The sequence below is a fragment of the Elaeis guineensis genome, chromosome 10, assembly GCF_000442705.2.
Source record: "Elaeis guineensis isolate ETL-2024a chromosome 10, EG11, whole genome shotgun sequence".
In the NCBI taxonomy this organism is placed as follows: Eukaryota; Viridiplantae; Streptophyta; class Magnoliopsida; order Arecales; family Arecaceae; genus Elaeis; species Elaeis guineensis.
Genome location: NC_026002.2, coordinates 56,107,538 through 56,126,496, shown reverse-complemented (window position 1 = coordinate 56,126,496; position 18,959 = coordinate 56,107,538). Strand labels below are relative to the sequence as shown.

Below are 18,959 nucleotides of genomic sequence, written 5' to 3'. Positions count from 1 at the left end.
TCTGTTTGGTGCATCGGATGCACCAAACAATCCCTACACCGCTTTGAGGATAAATAATATAAGCAACACCCTCTCTCCAACTTCTACACAGATATATTAATATTGACTGAAACCATTTGGCCGTCAAATTTTTTACTTAGCTAAAATGAACAGATAAGCAATAAATAGGACATCCATTATCCATAGATGCACAACAAAGAAGACAAATATGGATCATGTTTCTGAATCCTACTCCATGTCTAGACTATTTCATCCAAAGTAATTTACAAACCAAAAGATGATGATACTTGTATGCTAAGATGATCTGTCATCAGCTTTAGCCGCAAAATAGCCTGTAGACCAGCAGTTCAATTCCTTCCACAAAGACCATGGTTCCTTGCCAGTTACTGCACCATTTCAAGAGCCATTGTCAGAATATGTCATCTTTTCCTACAGAGGAAACTTATCGGCACCATCTATAAATATATCTCCTTACTAAAGCATGTATGTATATATAGGCAAATTTAGCAAAGCAACATAGCAAGGAAAACACTCATGGATCACATAATTTAAGAAGAGGTCATTAGAAGTTGCCCCGCAAAAATACATGGTTTTAAAATAACAAGATACTACTCTATCCTTGAGCAACAAATCTTTCGAAGGCAATGGAGACGAGCTTTGTTATCAGTTCTCTAAGCTTTTGCCTACCAAACTTAGCATTGGTGGCGAATTTACTTCCCTCCATGCATCTTCATAACTTAGAATTTTTGCTGAGTATATTTTGGCTGGCCCCGTTAAAAAAGCTTTCCAGTCTGAATACTGTATGAACTCTATTATAAACTTTTAAGAATGATTCTTTGTCTTGCAAGGGCAGCAACCATGCAAGCGTTTAGCTAAATTATCCATATTGTCTAGTATTTTCACATCAAATTCACAAAGGCAATTGGTAATGGTCAGGTTGGCTTTCATGTTAGCCCTCCTAAGCAACAAATTTGGGGATGGTGAAAGTTTGCAATACTTGTCAAAGGGCAAAAGCAATTATGGTGGTCAATAATAATGGCTCGGGTGAAGGTGGCTTTGAGAGAATAAACATCAAAGTTGGTCAATAATGAAATTATGAGTTGGTGAACCCACTGTTTATTTTCATAAGCAGCACTTTTTTTTGCACAAAGGGAATGGGTGAAGTGACATGGTGTGGAGGACAAATAGGATCTTTGGTTCTGGCGAGACATGAACTGAACCCAACAAGACCCTACAAGAATTGCTGCTGCCCCCTTAGAATATTTACAACCAAACAACCAAAAACAAGTCAATGCTGTAACCAAGCTCGATTAAAATGCTGGACCCTAACTAAATTAGATATTCCAAACCAAGTCCAGTTGGTTTGAGACTGATTTAGGTCGCCTACGTAACCAATATTCAAAACTTACATCACTGCTGTAGTTTCTTTATCAGGCATAAATCTAAGCAATTGAATTTTATTTCTCACTGTAATTCCACTGCCTGATCATTCTGACTGATACCGACACCTGTTAATTTCTTTCTATTCTTGTCAATTTGGGCATTCCTCTTATCAAGGTTTGGAAGCTTTTGCCAGGATATGGTCACTGCAAAACTAGAGTTCATTTAAACTATACAGCCATTTTTCCACAAATAAATGATATTTAACGCTACAAAAGAATGATAACCAGAATAAAAGGTCTTATCCTGCCTGTCTGGAGTTAGTTTTGAGTAAACTACTGGGAAGTTTATTTTCTTTTATTTTTCTACATTTCAAAATTTGCCTTAAGATAAATAAGGAAACCTCTTTGGTTACAACATTGTTATTTGGTTTTATCAAGCTATCCAAACCGAAAGCAAGCAAAGCAGTTCTTTTAATTTGTTTACATAAGTCACTGAATACAGAAGAGGCTGTAGACTTGATTACATATCTGTTCTATATCTGTGGTACACTTAGAGGATCTAGAATGGACTTGTTGCAGCATCATTCTAAGGATTGGATAAGAAGTGCTTTTATATAATTGCATAACATAAGGGCTGATCCGGAAGAACTAACCCATTAATACATATTCAAAGTACTTCTGCATAATGCAGAAGACCAGTCAGGAAGAGCTTTTACCTGAAATGGCGAAAAACTAGCAGGAACATGCCAATAATCATTCAACTCGAGATATCCCCATTATTGAACTGGAAAAGAAAGTTTCATGCTAATATAAATGGAGCAAGAAACTCATACAAAACCAGATGAATCAAAGGTATGGGAATGATGAAGAAAATTGCTACGACCAGCAGAATAATGATCTCTAAAATAACACAATTATTTATTGGGAGAATATGATTTTAGTCCATTCATACATAGTTAACTAAGCATAAACAAGGAACTCACATATATCTATTGGTTAAACAAAAGCAGAAAGGCAGTTCTAAAATTTTCAACATGGACAGCTGATTTATATTGATACAAAGGTTGATTTATAATATACAAGACCAACCTCGTTGGAGAATGATTGAGAGAGAACATGCTAAAAATCAATGTGACACCAGAAAAGACCACCTTTTTTTAAACTTTAGAGGTCAATTTTCTATTACAATGTCCCAAGGCATATGAAGTCCCAGACGGATTTAGTGAATGCTGCATTTTATGCAAGAAATACATCTGCATGATCTAATAGCAATTAAAGACTAAGATTATAAAAATCCTTATAGGTAACAAAATTTGTTTGACAAGGACAGGTAAACAGCTAATGCTAAGCCAATCAACCTAAAGAAGGACACAACACCAACGCCGCTACACAAAGTATCATGAGGAATGCTAACCTCAGAGAAGCTTAGGTATGATGGCAATGTCTCTAAGGAACATGGAGTTTACAAAAACAGTAAACATGACGAAGTGAAGCGTTGAACACTGTGACAAAGTTGGGGGAGAAAAAATTAACTGGGATGATCATGATACAGGGACAGAACTAGTTACTTCAAGTACCACCAAGTACACCAATTCAAAGACATGCTTCCGACTTAAATTAAACTAGCATGAGTATGACTAATCAAGCTTTAGACATAAGCTTATGAGCTATAATATTTAATTTATCAGGAGTAAAGTTGCAATTACAATAGAAGAATTTCCCAAGAAGCTACCACTAGTATAGGGACCAAATGTTTATACTTGTATTCATCGTTTTGGTAACTACAATGCTCCCCAAACACTTTATCTTCAATTACCTTTTGGCATGTCATTTCTCAACAGAAATGCCAGAACAGACAGAAGTTATTAGACCAATCTAAATTCCTTGAAAATAGGACTAAAGCATTTGATACACCTGTCACATTTACATCAATATTTCCCAAGTAATGTGCTGGTTAACTTCATGACTGTATTCGCTTTCCTACTTGTGTGAGATACACGTCAAGAGACGATTTTTGATCATGTGAAAGTACCCAAGAAACTGGGCAATGCCCGGGAGACTTCATTATTAATACATTATCTATCCATAATGAAGCACAAGGTTAACACCTTACCCTTAGTATAGCTACACAGCATTAACATATTTTTTGGTAAACATAAGCATCAACAAATGTAAGTTGCCTACATGTATTTAGAATTTGTAACATGCAAAATCATCTAGGGCTTCGTTCATAGATTTAATAAAGAGAAGGAATTAAAACAGCATACTTGAGGTTGCATATAGTTCATGCCTTGAGTAAAAGATCCTTGCTGACCCATCTGCCGATTTCATATACAAGTCAAATTTGGGAATATCCATGAAGACAATGAAATCTTCCAGAAGGAAAATAATTCAGAGAACAGGTGATACCCCTTGGGTACTTGGACCGGGTTGAGTTCCACCTTGAGGACCTACTGCATCTTTCCTAGCAGAGTTGTCCCCACTTTTTGCAGATACCTTACTATCGCCCTGCCAAATTACTCAAAATTATCCAAAGCTCAAACAGACTCCCTAGGATATATATGATAGTCTTGAAGTCATTCCCCACATCAAGGCAAATTCTGATACTGACTGATCATTGTAATTGGTATCCATTTCTGGTATAAGGAGATATGAACGTTATTTGAGCTTTAGCAATATCAATGGCATGTTTGAATGAACCAACTAGGTTATCCATGTGGTATCACCCACACAAGCGAGAAGGTGTGGAGAGACGAAGTGGAAGGCTGAGTAGATGCAGGGATTCTGCATTCTCAGTTTTCATGATATCATTAACACCTTTACATATGGACCTCTCCATCCCAAAAAAGTCAGGATTGGTGAAGTAATAGTCTTCTTCAACCCCTTCTCCACTTAGCAACCCCCACCCTCCCGCATGCATGGAAAACATCTCATTGACAGGTGAGGGCCTCCCATTTGATGTGAACATATATGCACAAGAATGGAATACAAGCTTGCAGAAGAAAGAGAGGGGGGGGGGGGGGGGGGGGGGGGGAGGAGATGAAAAGAGAAACTCATGGTTCATCAGTTTATTGATACCAATCCGGATGATCAAATATATCTGCTTGAGGCTGCATTGGATAGGAATAAGGAATTTTTAGCACTTGGCATCAGAACAGCTAACCAGAAACACAGATTACCAGTATATATATGAATTTAGATTTCATTTTATACCCTTGGCCACATTCCAATGAAATAACATTTATATAATCAATTTCTCATTGAAACCCAATTTGGACAATGTTACTCATATATGAATCAACTAAACATAGATATGGATGTAAAAACAAAATGAAAATAGGGTTTTGTTTACTGACCACTCAGCAGGTTATAGCTATTATGGTATCATTCCTGATTGGTAATAATGCATCACAGAGTAAAGCATTAAAGATGTCAAAAGCATACATAAAAGTAAGCATACACATGGCAAAGAAATCAGAAAAAGGAAAAGTTATTACCTCCATCTGGAACATAATATCCGGCCCGAAACCCATGCAAAAGAAACGAGTGACAATCAAAAGTCTTATTAGCCTAATGAAGACAAAATAAATCACTAGAAACCCGATGAATTTTCACAAATCTCATCTCGTAATTAACCTAGGAAATTCCGAAACCAAATTTATTAGTTGAAATATTAGAAAATCATCATTCTAAAAGAAATACCTCTCGATATTTCTGTAGGTACAATTTCAGCGGCTCGATGTAATCCTCGAAACCCAACGTCGCCATCGCCCAGAGCAAATCATCACCATTGATCGTTTTCCTCTTCTCCCTCTGGCATTTATCGCTTGCCCTGCATCACCAAATCATTTCAACGACGAAACAGAATTAATTTATCGTATATATCTCTAAATATAGAGAGAGAAAGAGAAAAGAAAGATCTGAACTCGCTGGTGATGAAGCTGATGAACTCGGAGACGCACTCCTGGACGGTCTCCTTGGCGTCCTTGGCGATCTTGCCGTTGGCGGGGAGGGCCTTCTTCATGATGCGGCTGATGTTGGCGATGGGAAGGAAGCGATCCTGCTCACGGACGTTGGATCGGGGGCTCTGCTCGCCGCCGCTCTCGTGGCTGCCTCCGCCGCCACCGGGGCTCGCCGGCGCTTCCGCCATCGGCTGATAAACCCTGGATCCATGAACAACATCGCCGGGGATCCGCGTCAACCCTAGCGGCCGGAGAAATCCTAGCGAAATTGTAGGGAGGCGTCCGTTCGTTACCTGAGATTAGAGCGTTCGGATTGGTTGAGGGAGATTTGTATCTGGCGCGCGCGCAGCGGGGGAAGAGAGAGAGAGAAGGGGTGGGATCTGGGGGAGGGATGGGGAGAGGAGAAAGAGGGATCGGACGCTGGAGAAGGGTGGAAGGAGGAGACGACTGGGATGAAAAGAGGAGAGAGAGGTTTGGTTATCTGGACCGTCCGTTCAGGTTCGGTCCGTCCCGGTTTTGCAGGGGCCCCGGCCCCTCCCCCGCCGACCTTGGTGCTCTTGGCAATGCTAGTCAAACCCACAAATCATGAGCACGAGCTTACCATGCAAGGCAATATCGATGTCTGATGGGTATAATATATTTTTTATTTTTAAAACGATTAAACAAAATGATATTACAATATATATTAGTTTTTAAAATTAATAGGTTCGGATGCTACATTTCTCAAGCTCGATATATATAGCTAATTATCTATCACCCATGCAAGGCAACTTACCAAGCTAGATATATATATATATTTTTTGAGTACATCCACACGCTCTCACCCACGTTTTGTTGAACTTGAAAACAATAGGATTCAAGCTGGTAGAACAAAGACGTCCGTTTTTTAAAGTAGATAGCTAAAAAGTTGAAAATTTTCCTTCAAATAACCATAAAAACCAAGCCATCCATGAGTAGCTCAGGTTCAGCTAAGAGCCAAGTTCAAGCTTGTTTGATTGAAAAATAAGCTGAGCTCAAGCAGCATACTAAGGCTCGGCTACTAACTGTACCAAGCTCCAAGAGACGTCCGAGTTGCAAAAATGAAGTGTAAGCTCAAGCTTGGTTCATTTAAACGACCTCATGAGCAAGCCTGCACGCTACTCAGTTCAAGTATGCCGTAGCATGGAGTCTGATATTTGATACATGTCCGAATAATAAGAAGAGGCCTTGCATTCAGGAGCTTAGTGAGTCTGTTACCACATGTTATCAGTGCATCCTCCAGAATGATACAACCTACTCCGTCGTCACACGTAGCACAACCACCAAGAAAATGGGGATTTTGAAGCATCACACCTTCCATGTGCCAGAAGACTGATAAATCCAGCTCGGATTGGGTTTTCATCATCATATAAGTAACCGATTTTGGAACAGAGTAATCGGTTTAATTATTTCTCGGACCAGGTCTAATGGACCACGCCAAAGAGGTGGATAACACGCCATGTTACCCCTTGTATATCACCCATTCCCAATTGGGCGTTATCCACCGTGCATATGCTCCGACATTTGCCCAGGTCCACTTGGATCTGGTCCATGCAATAATCTGAGAGTGATAGACTTACAATGAAGACTACCAGAGTTTATAATCCGATGAAACTACTTGATGCCAAGGTGGGCTGGGAAGTGCTCAGACTTACATTTTTCATCCACTCCTAAAATAAATCAAGATTGAATATTAGATGCAGTTCATTACAAGAACAAATTATTCTACCTGATGTTCCAATCAATGAAAATCCACGCCAAGAGGAGAAAAATTATCCCACATTTAAGAGCACAAATTTTGAGATCTGATGCAGAACAGTGTCCTACCATTTTGTTCCTCCCTATGCCATGAATATCAATTGCACTAACATTATTAATAATGTTGGTTATATGCAGCACCCAACCCATGTTAAAATCAATCCAACTCAAAAAGTCTCCCTCCACAAGATTCCCTAGAGGTTCTTGATAAGTAACTAATTGATCTTTGAAACTCACACAACAAGACTTGAAATTGTTATTCTAAATCGAGGTCTGGCGCTTAAAAAATTATAACCTGAAAATTGGAAACATAAAACCCACTGAGAATATTAGCAGCAGAAAAGCTTACGTGCAGGCCAGAACCTGCCTAAACTTACACTTGGGGCATAAATATCTAGTTCCCTGGCAAGGAAATTAGGAAACTAGAATATTCTTTTTTCAAAAAAAAAGAACCATTTTGATATCTGATCAAAATTTGTCGACGTTTTTCTTGAACATGCTTACCTCTTTGCCATTGAGAGGGATAGCTACAGAAGACCAAAATCATCAGAATGATTCAGTGTTATGACTATATTCCAAACACAGTCGCCTTGAAGCGTGCTGCTACTTGATTCTCACTTTCGTGACAACGAAATCTATCCATCCAGACAGGCTCCTGGTGCTTCCCAGCAGTGGGCTCTTAGTCCTCCCTCAACCGCTTTTCATGTTCCTACCATTACTCAACTTCGTGATAGGCAATGAACAATGTAGAAGCAAGATTTTGGGCTCAAATCCAGCTTACCAGAAATGACTTCGACAACAATAATCATCCTGATACCTTCATCACATCACATTCAAGAAGGCTTATTCACTGATTCTCCCTCTTTCCTTACCAATACATAAAAGGGCAAGCAAATAGTGACCAGTCTATCAACTTCTTCTACCAAGTCAGAAAGCAAAAGCCAGGCGCGGACTCAATAAACGAATCTTTACCAGGCATACTTCCTCAACAACGCTTGCATATGTTGTACACATTATTAGAGTGCTAAAATAATATGAAAGTTCTATTTTACATTACTCATGGTTTTCACCCAAATCTCGATTTTTTTCCGTTATCTTTCCCAACATTTCCATCACCATTCGGGTATCGCTTTCTCACCAAAGTCATCCAGAATCTATTTGCTAATATCTTAAACATTACTTAAATTCACTATCACTGTTATTTTTAACCTTTACCTAATCAATATATCTCACTCTATCTTTCCTAGTTTACTGCAAGTTGACCTCAACAGACCGATTTTTGCACATTTGAAAGATGAAAACAGATCAATCAATGCATGAATAGATGATAGTCATAACAATGACCAAGTTAATAAGCCACAAATAAGAGAAGACTGAGCATATACATTCTCATTAGCAATTACTGCGACCATGCTTTCCCCGACCTTCGCAGTCAACAAGTGGAACTCCAAAAGAATCAAAGCAACAAAAAGGTTACACAAGGATCGAGCAATTCTCGGCAACTCCACCTTTCCAATCTATAAATCTTCAAATCAATGATGATTAAACCATACGATTCAACATAGCATAAAAAATCAGTGTGATGAATTATCACAATTTTTATCTCCCGCCTGCAATTCCACTATCAAATCAAAGCCTAAATCACAAAATACAGGTCCATCAAATTCAATGATCTGGTCATTTAGCATTTTCTTAATCCTACCAAAAAGAACTGAATTGACAAAGGTGTTTCTGAAGAAGGAAATAAAGAAGTAATACATGAACAGGAAGTTATATACTCATGCTTTTCTATAAAGAATTACCATACAGATCATGCCAACCCAGTGCCGTAGTGTGGAGACAAAAAAAGATTTCAGAAATCATGTTTTAATAAAAAATATTACAAAATAATAGCTGTCATGCTGACTCATGGTGGGTGCTGATACTCGCACATGGTACATGCCACCCAGCAGAAGCAGGCATATTGAGACACAAAGTTTTTATATTATTGGTAAATCTGAATTTAAAATCAGAACAGAAGAATGGCTGTGAATATTACAACCATTGGGGATCTCTCACCCATCAATTCATACTACATCCTCAACTCACAACCAGTTGTATTTGCATGCCAAATACTATGCTTTAACCCATCTAAATTCCAAACATTAATTGTTTAAAATTTCCATTGTTCCATTTAGATAAATTTCTATCTGAAATCACTAAATCAATGCTACAATAACCACTAAAATACCTATAGTAAGGGGACTTGTCCTGAAGATCAATTGTTAATATGATGACTTTTCTGCAACTGCTACTCTAAAATATCACTGTATAATCGTCATTTTCAAGGTTCATACCTTGTTCTAGCCAAAGTAAAAAAGATAAATAAATAAAATTTATCGTAAGGTGGGGAAGCACTAAGAATTATAAAGGAGATTTATCCAGCTCAGTAAACCCACGTTGTTTGTTTTCCTAAGAATCATCAAATCTCACAAACACGGCTAAGGCACACATCAGCAAGTTGAGACCGCAGATGTTTCTGCAAGAATAAGATGATCAAAGGTGGATACTATGAAATGACATGATTAACAGTAGGACAATGTCAAGAATATTGAAGGATGCTCAAAGAGGGCAAAATTTGTTACATTCATGGTGGGGAACAATTCCAAGCCCTGATGTGTTCCAGCAAATCTTATGCACTAGAGTGATTGCATGGCAGGAGTTATATCATGGACATAGAAACCATTTTTTGATTTTTGTTAGCATATGTTTTTTTTGGGATGCAGGGGGAGGGAGCTGTAAGCGTTCCTGCAAATCTTCTGCACTAGAGTGATTGCAGGGTAGGAAGAAGTGATGTTATGGACATTGGAAGCAAATATGGCAGCGGAGGGGAGGCAAAGACTAGGAACTGGAGAAACTCAAATCATTTTTTTTTTGTCCCCATTCTGACAACTTTGGCCATGTTAACCTATAACATGATCTTTTAAACCGTCCTAACTGTGAGACAAAAGAATTGCCAGAAATATCCTAAATAGTATGATTATTACATCCCTAAATAGTATGATTTTAGGTCATTCAAAATACTTACATAATCATTTCACCTCCACCACTACAGAATTTTTAGAATGGAATAGGCTACTGAATCTTAGAGGAGGCAGAACATCAAACTGGCAGTCAGCAGCTCCTCATGCAGTGTGTTCAGTTATTGGCCAAATCGGAGCTGGAGAGTATCGGAAAGACCTTGAACAGAGACAATGAGGATGATGCAAATCAACCTGCTAAGTCATAGTTCATGAGCAACATTATGGTCAGCAACTATTCATCCATTCTTTCCACGAGTAGTAGCCAAAATGAAATCATGCCCCCAAATAAATCCATGGTGAACCTAAACATGGCATTTGCATCTACAATGCCCTTAGAAACAGCTTCCAAAACATCTAGAACTGTTCAAAATGTAGTTCGTCAATAGAGGTAAGGTTGAAATTTTAACAAGTGCAAGTAGTTAGAACTAGACTATGTACTTGAGTAGCATTAAACACAATTAAAAAAAAAAAAAAAATTTAGTGGCAAAACCCAATTATGAAGCGCCCCTTAAGGGCACAGATACAAGTCTTGTAGCATTCAGTACAATTGTTTAGTTCTAATGGTGGAGACTGTCTTTTCAGTCCCATGATCTCGATTTGTCTTAGTATATTAACTTTTCTTCTTCAAGTAACCTCAGCAGACCAAGCATATAGGGCATGAAGTACTGTGAGTTAATGTTTGAACAAACTTAACATAGTGAAGACTTGAAGCTTGTGGTCACTTGCATTTGAGGATTCCCAGACACATTTCCTCCCTGTCCCCTTCCATATCTTTTATTTTGTCTCTTTTATCAAATCTCCTTACCAACCTATTGCAGCTCTATTTTATACCCTTTGGAATAAAAGTTTCAGGAGCTTTCATCAACTAGTATAATAGCTTGAACAATGGTTTATAGAAGAAAGTTGATCAGACATGTGCAACTTCCAAGAAGGCAGTTGCTGGCTGCTTTGATTTTTCAGCTTCTCTATATCTGTGGACTCCTGAGGCTTCTTTGTTACTCTTGGTTGTTTTTTCCCCTTTTCTGGACTATAATTGATTTACATGGATCTTGGATAGGAAGTACTAGATCTGTTTTTATGTGTTCAAAGGTAAAGCCATTTATTCCCCTTGCATACCAAGTGGTTTTTAGTATATGGACAAAATTTTTCATTTGATGACTACCATGTAATAATGGTAATAATATTATGACATTAATATTATATAAACAAGTCATCTTCGGTTCACTGTTTCCATGTTAATACATCTTTTCTAAGCAGAGCGGGATGCAATGGGGCCAATGGATCAACAAGGCCATCTTATTTGTATAAAGCAATGCATACAATGGCAGAGCCATGGTTTATGCCTAGTTCATGGTGTAGAGGCGGTCTATCTGAGTTCATCAAGAAAAACAATAAGTTAGGTTCAAATTTGGCCAGGTCAGAACTGAGCTTGGTCTATAACCCTCAATTCAGCTTATTTATAATCATGCTGAAACAGACAAACAGGGGCATCCACCAAAATTTTGTTGTGGATTTGAAACAACCCAGCAACCTGATTATTTAGAAACATGAAAGGCATGAGAAAGAGAGGGTAGGCTCACTCCTCTCCAGTATGAGAGGAAAGAGAGGGAGGAGGAGGACAGATGATCATCTTAGAAAACAGAGGATGGTGGGCAACATAGTAAAAGAGAGCTTTTGGTTATCTTCTTTACCATTTGTCTCTAAAAACTATTCAAACCATAAGTTCACAGCACAATTTACGCTCACCGTCTTCTTCCATGTCTTGCCTACTTACATCTTCCTGTCAACTCCTTGCCTTTTCTCCCCTCCAAAGTATCCAAATTCCCCACAAGGGCCCCTGCAGCCATTTGGGGCATCTGGGTTTGGATAAGGAAGACAATTGTCCCCAAGAGAAGAGGAAGGTGATCCATGCAGCAGAAAATGTGACAAGGGAAGACGTTTCCGAGGTTTTGCTGCAGTTCCTTCTTAAACCCTTCAGCCTAAAGTGCCCTTACAAGTCAATGACCCAAGTCACATATTGAGAACTGAAAGAAATGCCAGGAACACCCCCTTGTGACTTTGCATGACAGAAACAAGCTTCGACCTAACCATATTATAATTGGGACAATTTTTGGCAAGGCAAACTTCAATGGGACCTGATCATAAAAAATCCAATACCTTAACATGATTATTTTGGTGGGTTGTCTTTTTTCCAGGAATTGCCAGCCCCAGTCTCTACTCTAGGTAAAATTGGACAAAGTTATATTCATTCATATCCCATTCTTGCTCTTGAACATGGTGATAAAAACTGCAGAAACAGAGCAATACGACTAGTACCATACAGTTCCAGCACGAATTCGGCACCAATACAAGTGCGAAGACACTAAAACACTTGTAGCTATATGCAGCTGCCATATTGATTTGTACCAATCCATACCAGTGCATATTGATGGTCCCATACCAACCATACTGGCCAATACAGATGGTTTGTAAATTTTTTGAAAGCTGTCAGTTTTCGTACGTACTGTCAGTACTGGTAAACATACCAATATTCTATCATTTTAATGGAAAAATAGTACTGGGTTCGGTGCCACTATTTAAAATCCTGCTCTTGCATAATATTAGTTGACTTAAAAACTGGTCTCACCAATTATAAATGGCTTGTATAAAATACATCAACAATGAAAGGCATTTAATAACTTCAAATAAAACAAAACATTCATAAACAATTGCTAAATTCAGAAACCAATAAGATGTTCAAATCATTTTAATAAGAAGAAAAGAAACATGTTCTTCCACACTAAGGTGGAGCATAGAATCTTATGCCCCATAGCAAATGTTGAACATAAGATGCTGCATAGGATTCTAAGCCAATTTACAGTTTCAAAAGATAATGGGCCAGTGTCTAATTACTGAGACAAGCAGAACTAAAGCTTGTCAGTGCTTTGAGCAGCACTTACATAATCATATTGAAGATGCTCATGCTCAAGTTGCTCCACAAGCTTGGGCCATACTTGTTGCATATTTTAATGGACCAAGCTTTCACCAAACAGCCATAAATAGTTTACTATAACCACTCAAATAAAAGCCATAATAAATTCATGGACCAAAAACCTATTTCCTGAGAACAATTTCATGTAATATTATCGGCACAAAATATGAACTATATGGCATGTGCTTAGTCTAAAATGTACAAGAGCAAGAAATTACTTGCTATTTTTACAAGTAGTCATTAATGTCATGATATAATATACAAAGCATGAAACCAATGTCAGCCTATAAAATTTAGAAGTAAATGCAAATTTGCAACTAAAACTCAATTAAGAAAATTCAGCTTCGGAACAGACCAGCTCTCTATAATATACTAAGCACAAAACCAACGTCAGCCTATAAAAATTTAGAATTAAATGCCAATTTGCACCTACCTCCCAATTAGGAAAAACAGACCTGCTTGCTATAATTCTGACATCTTAGACCATCATAATGTCAGATATTCTCAAGTAAACTTCTGAAGCACAGTAGAATCACACAAAACTGAAGTTGGTCTAAAAACTCTAAAATAGAATACCATTTCAACATGGACATTTCTCTTCCTGACTAGATCAGCTTACAAATATACAACATGCATTTGCATTGCCCTAAAAAATGTTTTCAGCACAGAAAATAGGCAATGTGGAATTGCTATGCATGAGAAACAAAGATAATACCTTGAAGATAATCTAACCAGATCGATTATCCACCTAAACAACCCCTTCAACTGATCCTTTGTCCACAACTCCATCTTGTATAGTATCTGACACAGCTCCAATTTCTGCTTTATCTCGGGAAAAGAAAAACAATTATTTGATGAGCAAGAATAATTCAAAAGCTCAATTACTTTACAACTAAAAGCAAGGAATTAGATGATAAAAGAATACCTGGGACCTCTAAGTTGCCACCTTCAATGGATACTGCATCATTTTTGTCTTGTGTGGCAATATTAGCATAACTGTTGCCTGGATCATTTTTGTCTGGTGTGGTAGTACTTGGAGAAGTATCACATGGAACATCTAAGCTGCCATTTTCAATTGGTGCTGCATCATTTTTATCTTGTGTGGTACTATTTGGAGAAGTATTGCCTGGAACCTCTAAGCTGCCATCTTCAATTGGTGCTGAATTATTTTTTTCTCGTGTGGTATTTGGATAAATATCATCTGGAACCTCTAAGTCATGCCCTTTAGCAGGTACTACATTTTTATCTTGTGTGGAATCTGCAGAAGTACTACCTGGAACCTCTAAGTTGCCAGTTTCAGCAGGTACTGCATCATTTTTGTTATGTGGTGTGATATTTGGAGTAGAATTGCTTGGAAACTCTAATTTGCCACTTTCAGTGGGTACTGCATCACCTTTGTATTGTGGTGTGGCAGTTGGAGAAACATCACCTGGAACCTCTGAGTTGCCACCTGGAACCTCTGAATTGCCCCCTTCAATGGATACTGCATCATTTTCACCTTGTGGTGTGGTATTTGGGGAAACATCACCTGGAACCTCTGAGTTGCCACCTTCAGTGGGTACTGCATCATGTTTGCCTGATATGGTATTTGGAGAACCATCACCTGGAACCACTAATTTTCCACCTTCAATGGATCCTGCATCATCGGGGCCCTGTGTTGTGGTGTTTGGACAAGCACTAAGTGTTGATGGCAAGTATCTAAGACGATAGCTAAGAAGTGCTGGCCCAAAAATGCTATATTTTCCTGCACTACGGAAAGCTATTTCAGCATCAGCACGTTTCTTGAAGACTACTTTGACATGATTTGTCTTCCTTTGAACTTCTGTTTCTGCTTCCTTCAGGGGCCCATAGCGACTGAAAATCCTAATGAGATCCATTTCAGAAGGTAGAGAACTTGATCCGTTAAAGCTCAAAATCAATGCAGTTGGTGTGCACTCATCAACAATTTTTTCTTCCAAACTGATTACTGATCTTTCTGTTGTCGAAGCTTGTTTCATTTTAGGACTGATGGTTCCAACCTGCAAATTTTGAGCAGTACCCAACATACGGTCTAATGACAAAGAGATTGATGTTTCCCCTCCAGATTTCCTCCTTTTCCTTTGGCTCCGCATGTGAGTATCTCCTTTCCTTTTAAGATCATTTGTGGAGCTGTTATAGTATATCATGTCAGACCAATAAGAGTCCTGCATATGATCAGGTGTCGACATAGCACAAGAGGGTGACTGAGTGCTGACGGTTCTTTTTCTACCCCTTCTACCTCTAATTTTCTGAGCATGCTTCTTTTCCATAGAAGAACTTGAAACACAAAAATTTCTGAAATCAGTGAAGAAACTGACTATCATGGACAGAAAACTGTATCCCTTCATAGGATCCCTTGCAGCTAAGCACAGCTGCCACAGCATTTCATCCAGGGAGGAACAGTCATCTGATATGACTACCTTCATTCTTGGGTTGTCCATGGCAGTGTGAGTAGAAGCCTCAGTATCAACATCAAATCTTCTATGCTCAGCCTTGGAAACACTCTTCTGAAATGTTTCACCATGGCACCTAAGGATGGGTGGAGACCCAGTCAGTTGGCTTGCAACTCGACGGATGCATTCTCCAACCTTGAAAGAACTGGCAGGAGTAGAAGATGGTGACTTGGTAAACAAATCTCCTAAAGAATCAAGTCGTTTTTTCTTAGTTTTCTCGGAGTAATCAGAATCAAAATCAATGACATTGCGTTTCTTTTCAGAAGAAAGTGAAATCAAATCACCATCAACTTTTTCTGCAAATCCAAGTTTGCCACCATTTGCAAGAGAGACAATGCTTTCTTCCATCAACTCAGATAAATTCTTCTGTTTTTTAGCATCCTCCAACATACGTTTTTCTTTATTGGAGGGCCTTCCTCTGCCTCTTTTGCGCTTCCCAAGATTTAGTTCCATGGGAGTAGGAGTAAAGTGCTCCATGGTATCTTCCCCAACTAATTTACCATCAGAAGGTGAGACCTCAGCATTCTTCTCCATCAATCCTCCACCAACTTGGAATACAGGAAGTTCAGGATACCCCTTTGATTGATAAAAGGCCTTCAGCTGAGCCTGAGCTATCACAAGCTCAAGTCTGTTAGCACCTCCACTTGGTAATTGAGCCAAGGCTTCAATATACTCAAGAAGTCTGTCAGCCTGAAAATAATCAACAACCGGAGACCTGTCAAAAGCAAAGCCACTAACCCCTTCTCGTATACCAGCATTCTCCACCATCTGACACTTAATGTTAGCATAAGCTCCTTCAGGCAAACAGAAACAGGTCATTCCCAATTCTGTCCGCCTAGAGACTTCACCCAGCGCATCATTGACAGCATTTACAAATGCATCTGAACTGGTTTGCTTTTCCATCTGTGAGAAATATGTCTCAAAAGGCTTCAGCTGAGGTTCTTCACACCAGGCAAAAGTTTTGTCTCCAAAATATGCTACAAGGAAGTTGTCCTTTTTCTGATATTTCACTGCCAAGTCTGATGCATCTGAAGGATAAAAAATTTGGCCAGGCCACCAAGGATGGCTCTTTACTTTACCCCAGACCAAATCAGAAATGGAGAAAGTATCCTTGTCTTGAAGAGGCAGGAAGTAAATAGCATGCTGATCATTTTCAGTACTGCAAACTCCAGGCCTTATTCCAACATGTTTCACAATTTCCTTGCAAGCTATTTTCGGATGTTCTTGTTCATCAACTTGCATATTTTGCTCAGCAGTACCATCTGGACCAGTAACAATATTTGCCACACTGTCAACCAGCATAGAGGTCTTCTTATCAGCTTCTGAGTCTCGAGCCAAGTCTCCTTTTCCATGACATGCCTCAGGCAGAGAAGTTCCATCCTTGCGAATCCTGGATTCCATGTCCATATTTTGACATAAACCTGGTGAAGATTGTGCTTCATGAACAATTGCATCACTCCTGCCAACCAACAAACCAATGGACTGAGGTTGTGTCTCTTGATTCCTGCTAGGAATACATTCAACTATTTCCTTTTGCTGAGATACAATGGTCTGAATTTCAGATAGCTCTGAAGCCATTGGCAAACCAGTAGTGACTGCCAAGTTTGAATCTTTCAGAACAGAGTCTTTTCTGTCCGTTAACTTTTCACCCACTGGACATGTCTCTGCAGTCTGTAAACCAAGTGGACCCATCTGTGCAAACTGTGATTCTAGATCTGAGACTGAATTATCCATAGTAATATCTTTTCTATCACCGGTATCCTCATCAACCAGCTGGGTTCCTCTGCTTTCTGATTCCATAAATGTGACATCCAAAACTGAACCCCCATCTGCTGTAATAATATCTCTGTCCCTTGCAATCTCATCGGTAGGATGCTTGTCTGCACTCAGTGCTGCTGCATGGACAACACTGTTAACCAAGCCTGCTTTTGATTCTGCTGTCAAAAGATGTCCACTGCCCACTGTGTCATCATGAGCATGATTAGAATCTGGACTGTTTACCTCTACACCTGGATCAGCCAGGTTTGGGTATTTTACATCATTGCCTCTTTCCTGGTCATTCTGATTTGTATCCACAAAAGATGTCTGCGAAACAGAAGCTTCATGAATTCTGTCCTGATCACTGCTCATCAAAGACCCTTCAAACCCCTCATCCATGTCTTTTGTTCCAGCAGTATTCTCCATGATTACAAATTGGTTCTGACTGCTGTCTCCCTCTGAAGCTTGAAGACTTGCATCAGCCAAACCACGACCTCCCTTCTCAGTCACCAAGCTCCAGTTCTTCTGCGGACAAGACACACCTTCCCTGGTGAGCCCAGTTCCACTAGTCCCTGGAACCTTGTGCTGCACTTGTCCCAACTCTGATATAGTCCTCAATTTCTGAGCTTCCTCCCCTCCAAGATCAACAGCCACCTGAGTTTTTGCTGCCCCCATCAGACATTCTACCTCCAGTACATCAGCTTTCAGCTTCTGATCACCATCCAAAAAATCTTTTGTCTTCAACATTTTGGGACCAAGAGCTCCTTGTGCTCTTGGAAGGTCCGTTACCTTACCAGCCATGCTCTCATCCTTCTGCAGACAGGATACACCTTCCTCAGTGAGTTCAGTTCCATTGCCGACCTCTGCAACCCCAACATGCATTTGTCCCATATCAGCTACACCTGCCAAGCTATCAGCTTCCACCCTGGCTAGAGTTTTGACAGTCCCCACTCCAAATCCTGCATCACCACCATTAGCTTCCAGCATCTCCTGACCACCCAATTCATTTTCTGCTTCTAATGCTACAGAACCCACATCTTCCTCAGCAGCTTGCAGGTGTTCATCAACCAAATCTTGGTCCCTGACTTCACAATCCGAGTTCTGGTTTGTGATTTGTTCCTTCACAAGTTCATTTCCTTTCCCGCACTCCACCACACATTCTCCATCCACCACATTAATTTCAGATTTCCATTCACTACCCAATCCAGCTTCCATGTCCAAACCCTTCGGATCTAGAACGCCCTCTTTAGATTGAAGTTGCTCATCCACCATATCATGAACCATTACATCAATTGCTGTGCTCTGCTCCTTCTCTAGGAAAGCTTCATCTTCTACCAGGGGTTCGGTTTTACTCCCCGTCTCCAAGACATCAACTTTCCCTCCATCATTAGCTGCTTCACCCTCCAAGCCATCAACTTCGACTGCTCCAACTGTACCTCTAGTTGCTGCTTTTGCGGCCCACATCATACTTTCTGCCTCTTTGACATTTAACTTCAGCTTCTGCTTACCACCCAATTCATCTCTTGCCACCAACTCACTTGGACCAGCATTGCTTTCAATAAGTTGAGACTGCCCAT

The 18,959-nt window shown here is 39.5% G+C and overlaps 1 protein-coding gene across 21 annotated transcripts in view; it reads right to left on the bottom strand.

Annotated features, from left to right (window-relative positions):
- Positions 1-154: 154 nt before the first annotated feature.
- LOC105035632 (nuclear transcription factor Y subunit B-8) overlaps positions 155-18,959 on the bottom strand; it is a 19,910-nt gene continuing 1,105 nt past the window's right edge. For 2 of the 21 annotated variants that reach the window (XM_010911243.4, XM_073244006.1), the window contains exons 2-4: positions 14,079-18,959; positions 13,869-13,981; positions 10,009-10,374 (exon numbers count right to left, since the gene is read on the bottom strand). The exon at positions 14,079-18,959 is cut by the window's right edge. In XM_010911243.4, coding sequence (XP_010909545.1) covers positions 13,902-13,981; positions 14,079-18,959 — 4,961 coding nt within the window. In that variant the 3' untranslated portion in view covers positions 10,009-10,374; positions 13,869-13,901. Of the gene's footprint in view, positions 387-3,649; positions 3,701-3,791; positions 3,891-4,879; positions 4,953-5,084; positions 5,215-5,308; positions 5,546-5,637; positions 7,033-8,415; positions 8,757-10,008; positions 10,375-10,411; positions 10,543-13,701; positions 13,982-14,078 lie in introns of those variants that run through there. The other 19 variants (XR_012134657.1, XM_073244007.1, XM_073244008.1 and 16 more) reach the window with 19 other exon arrangements.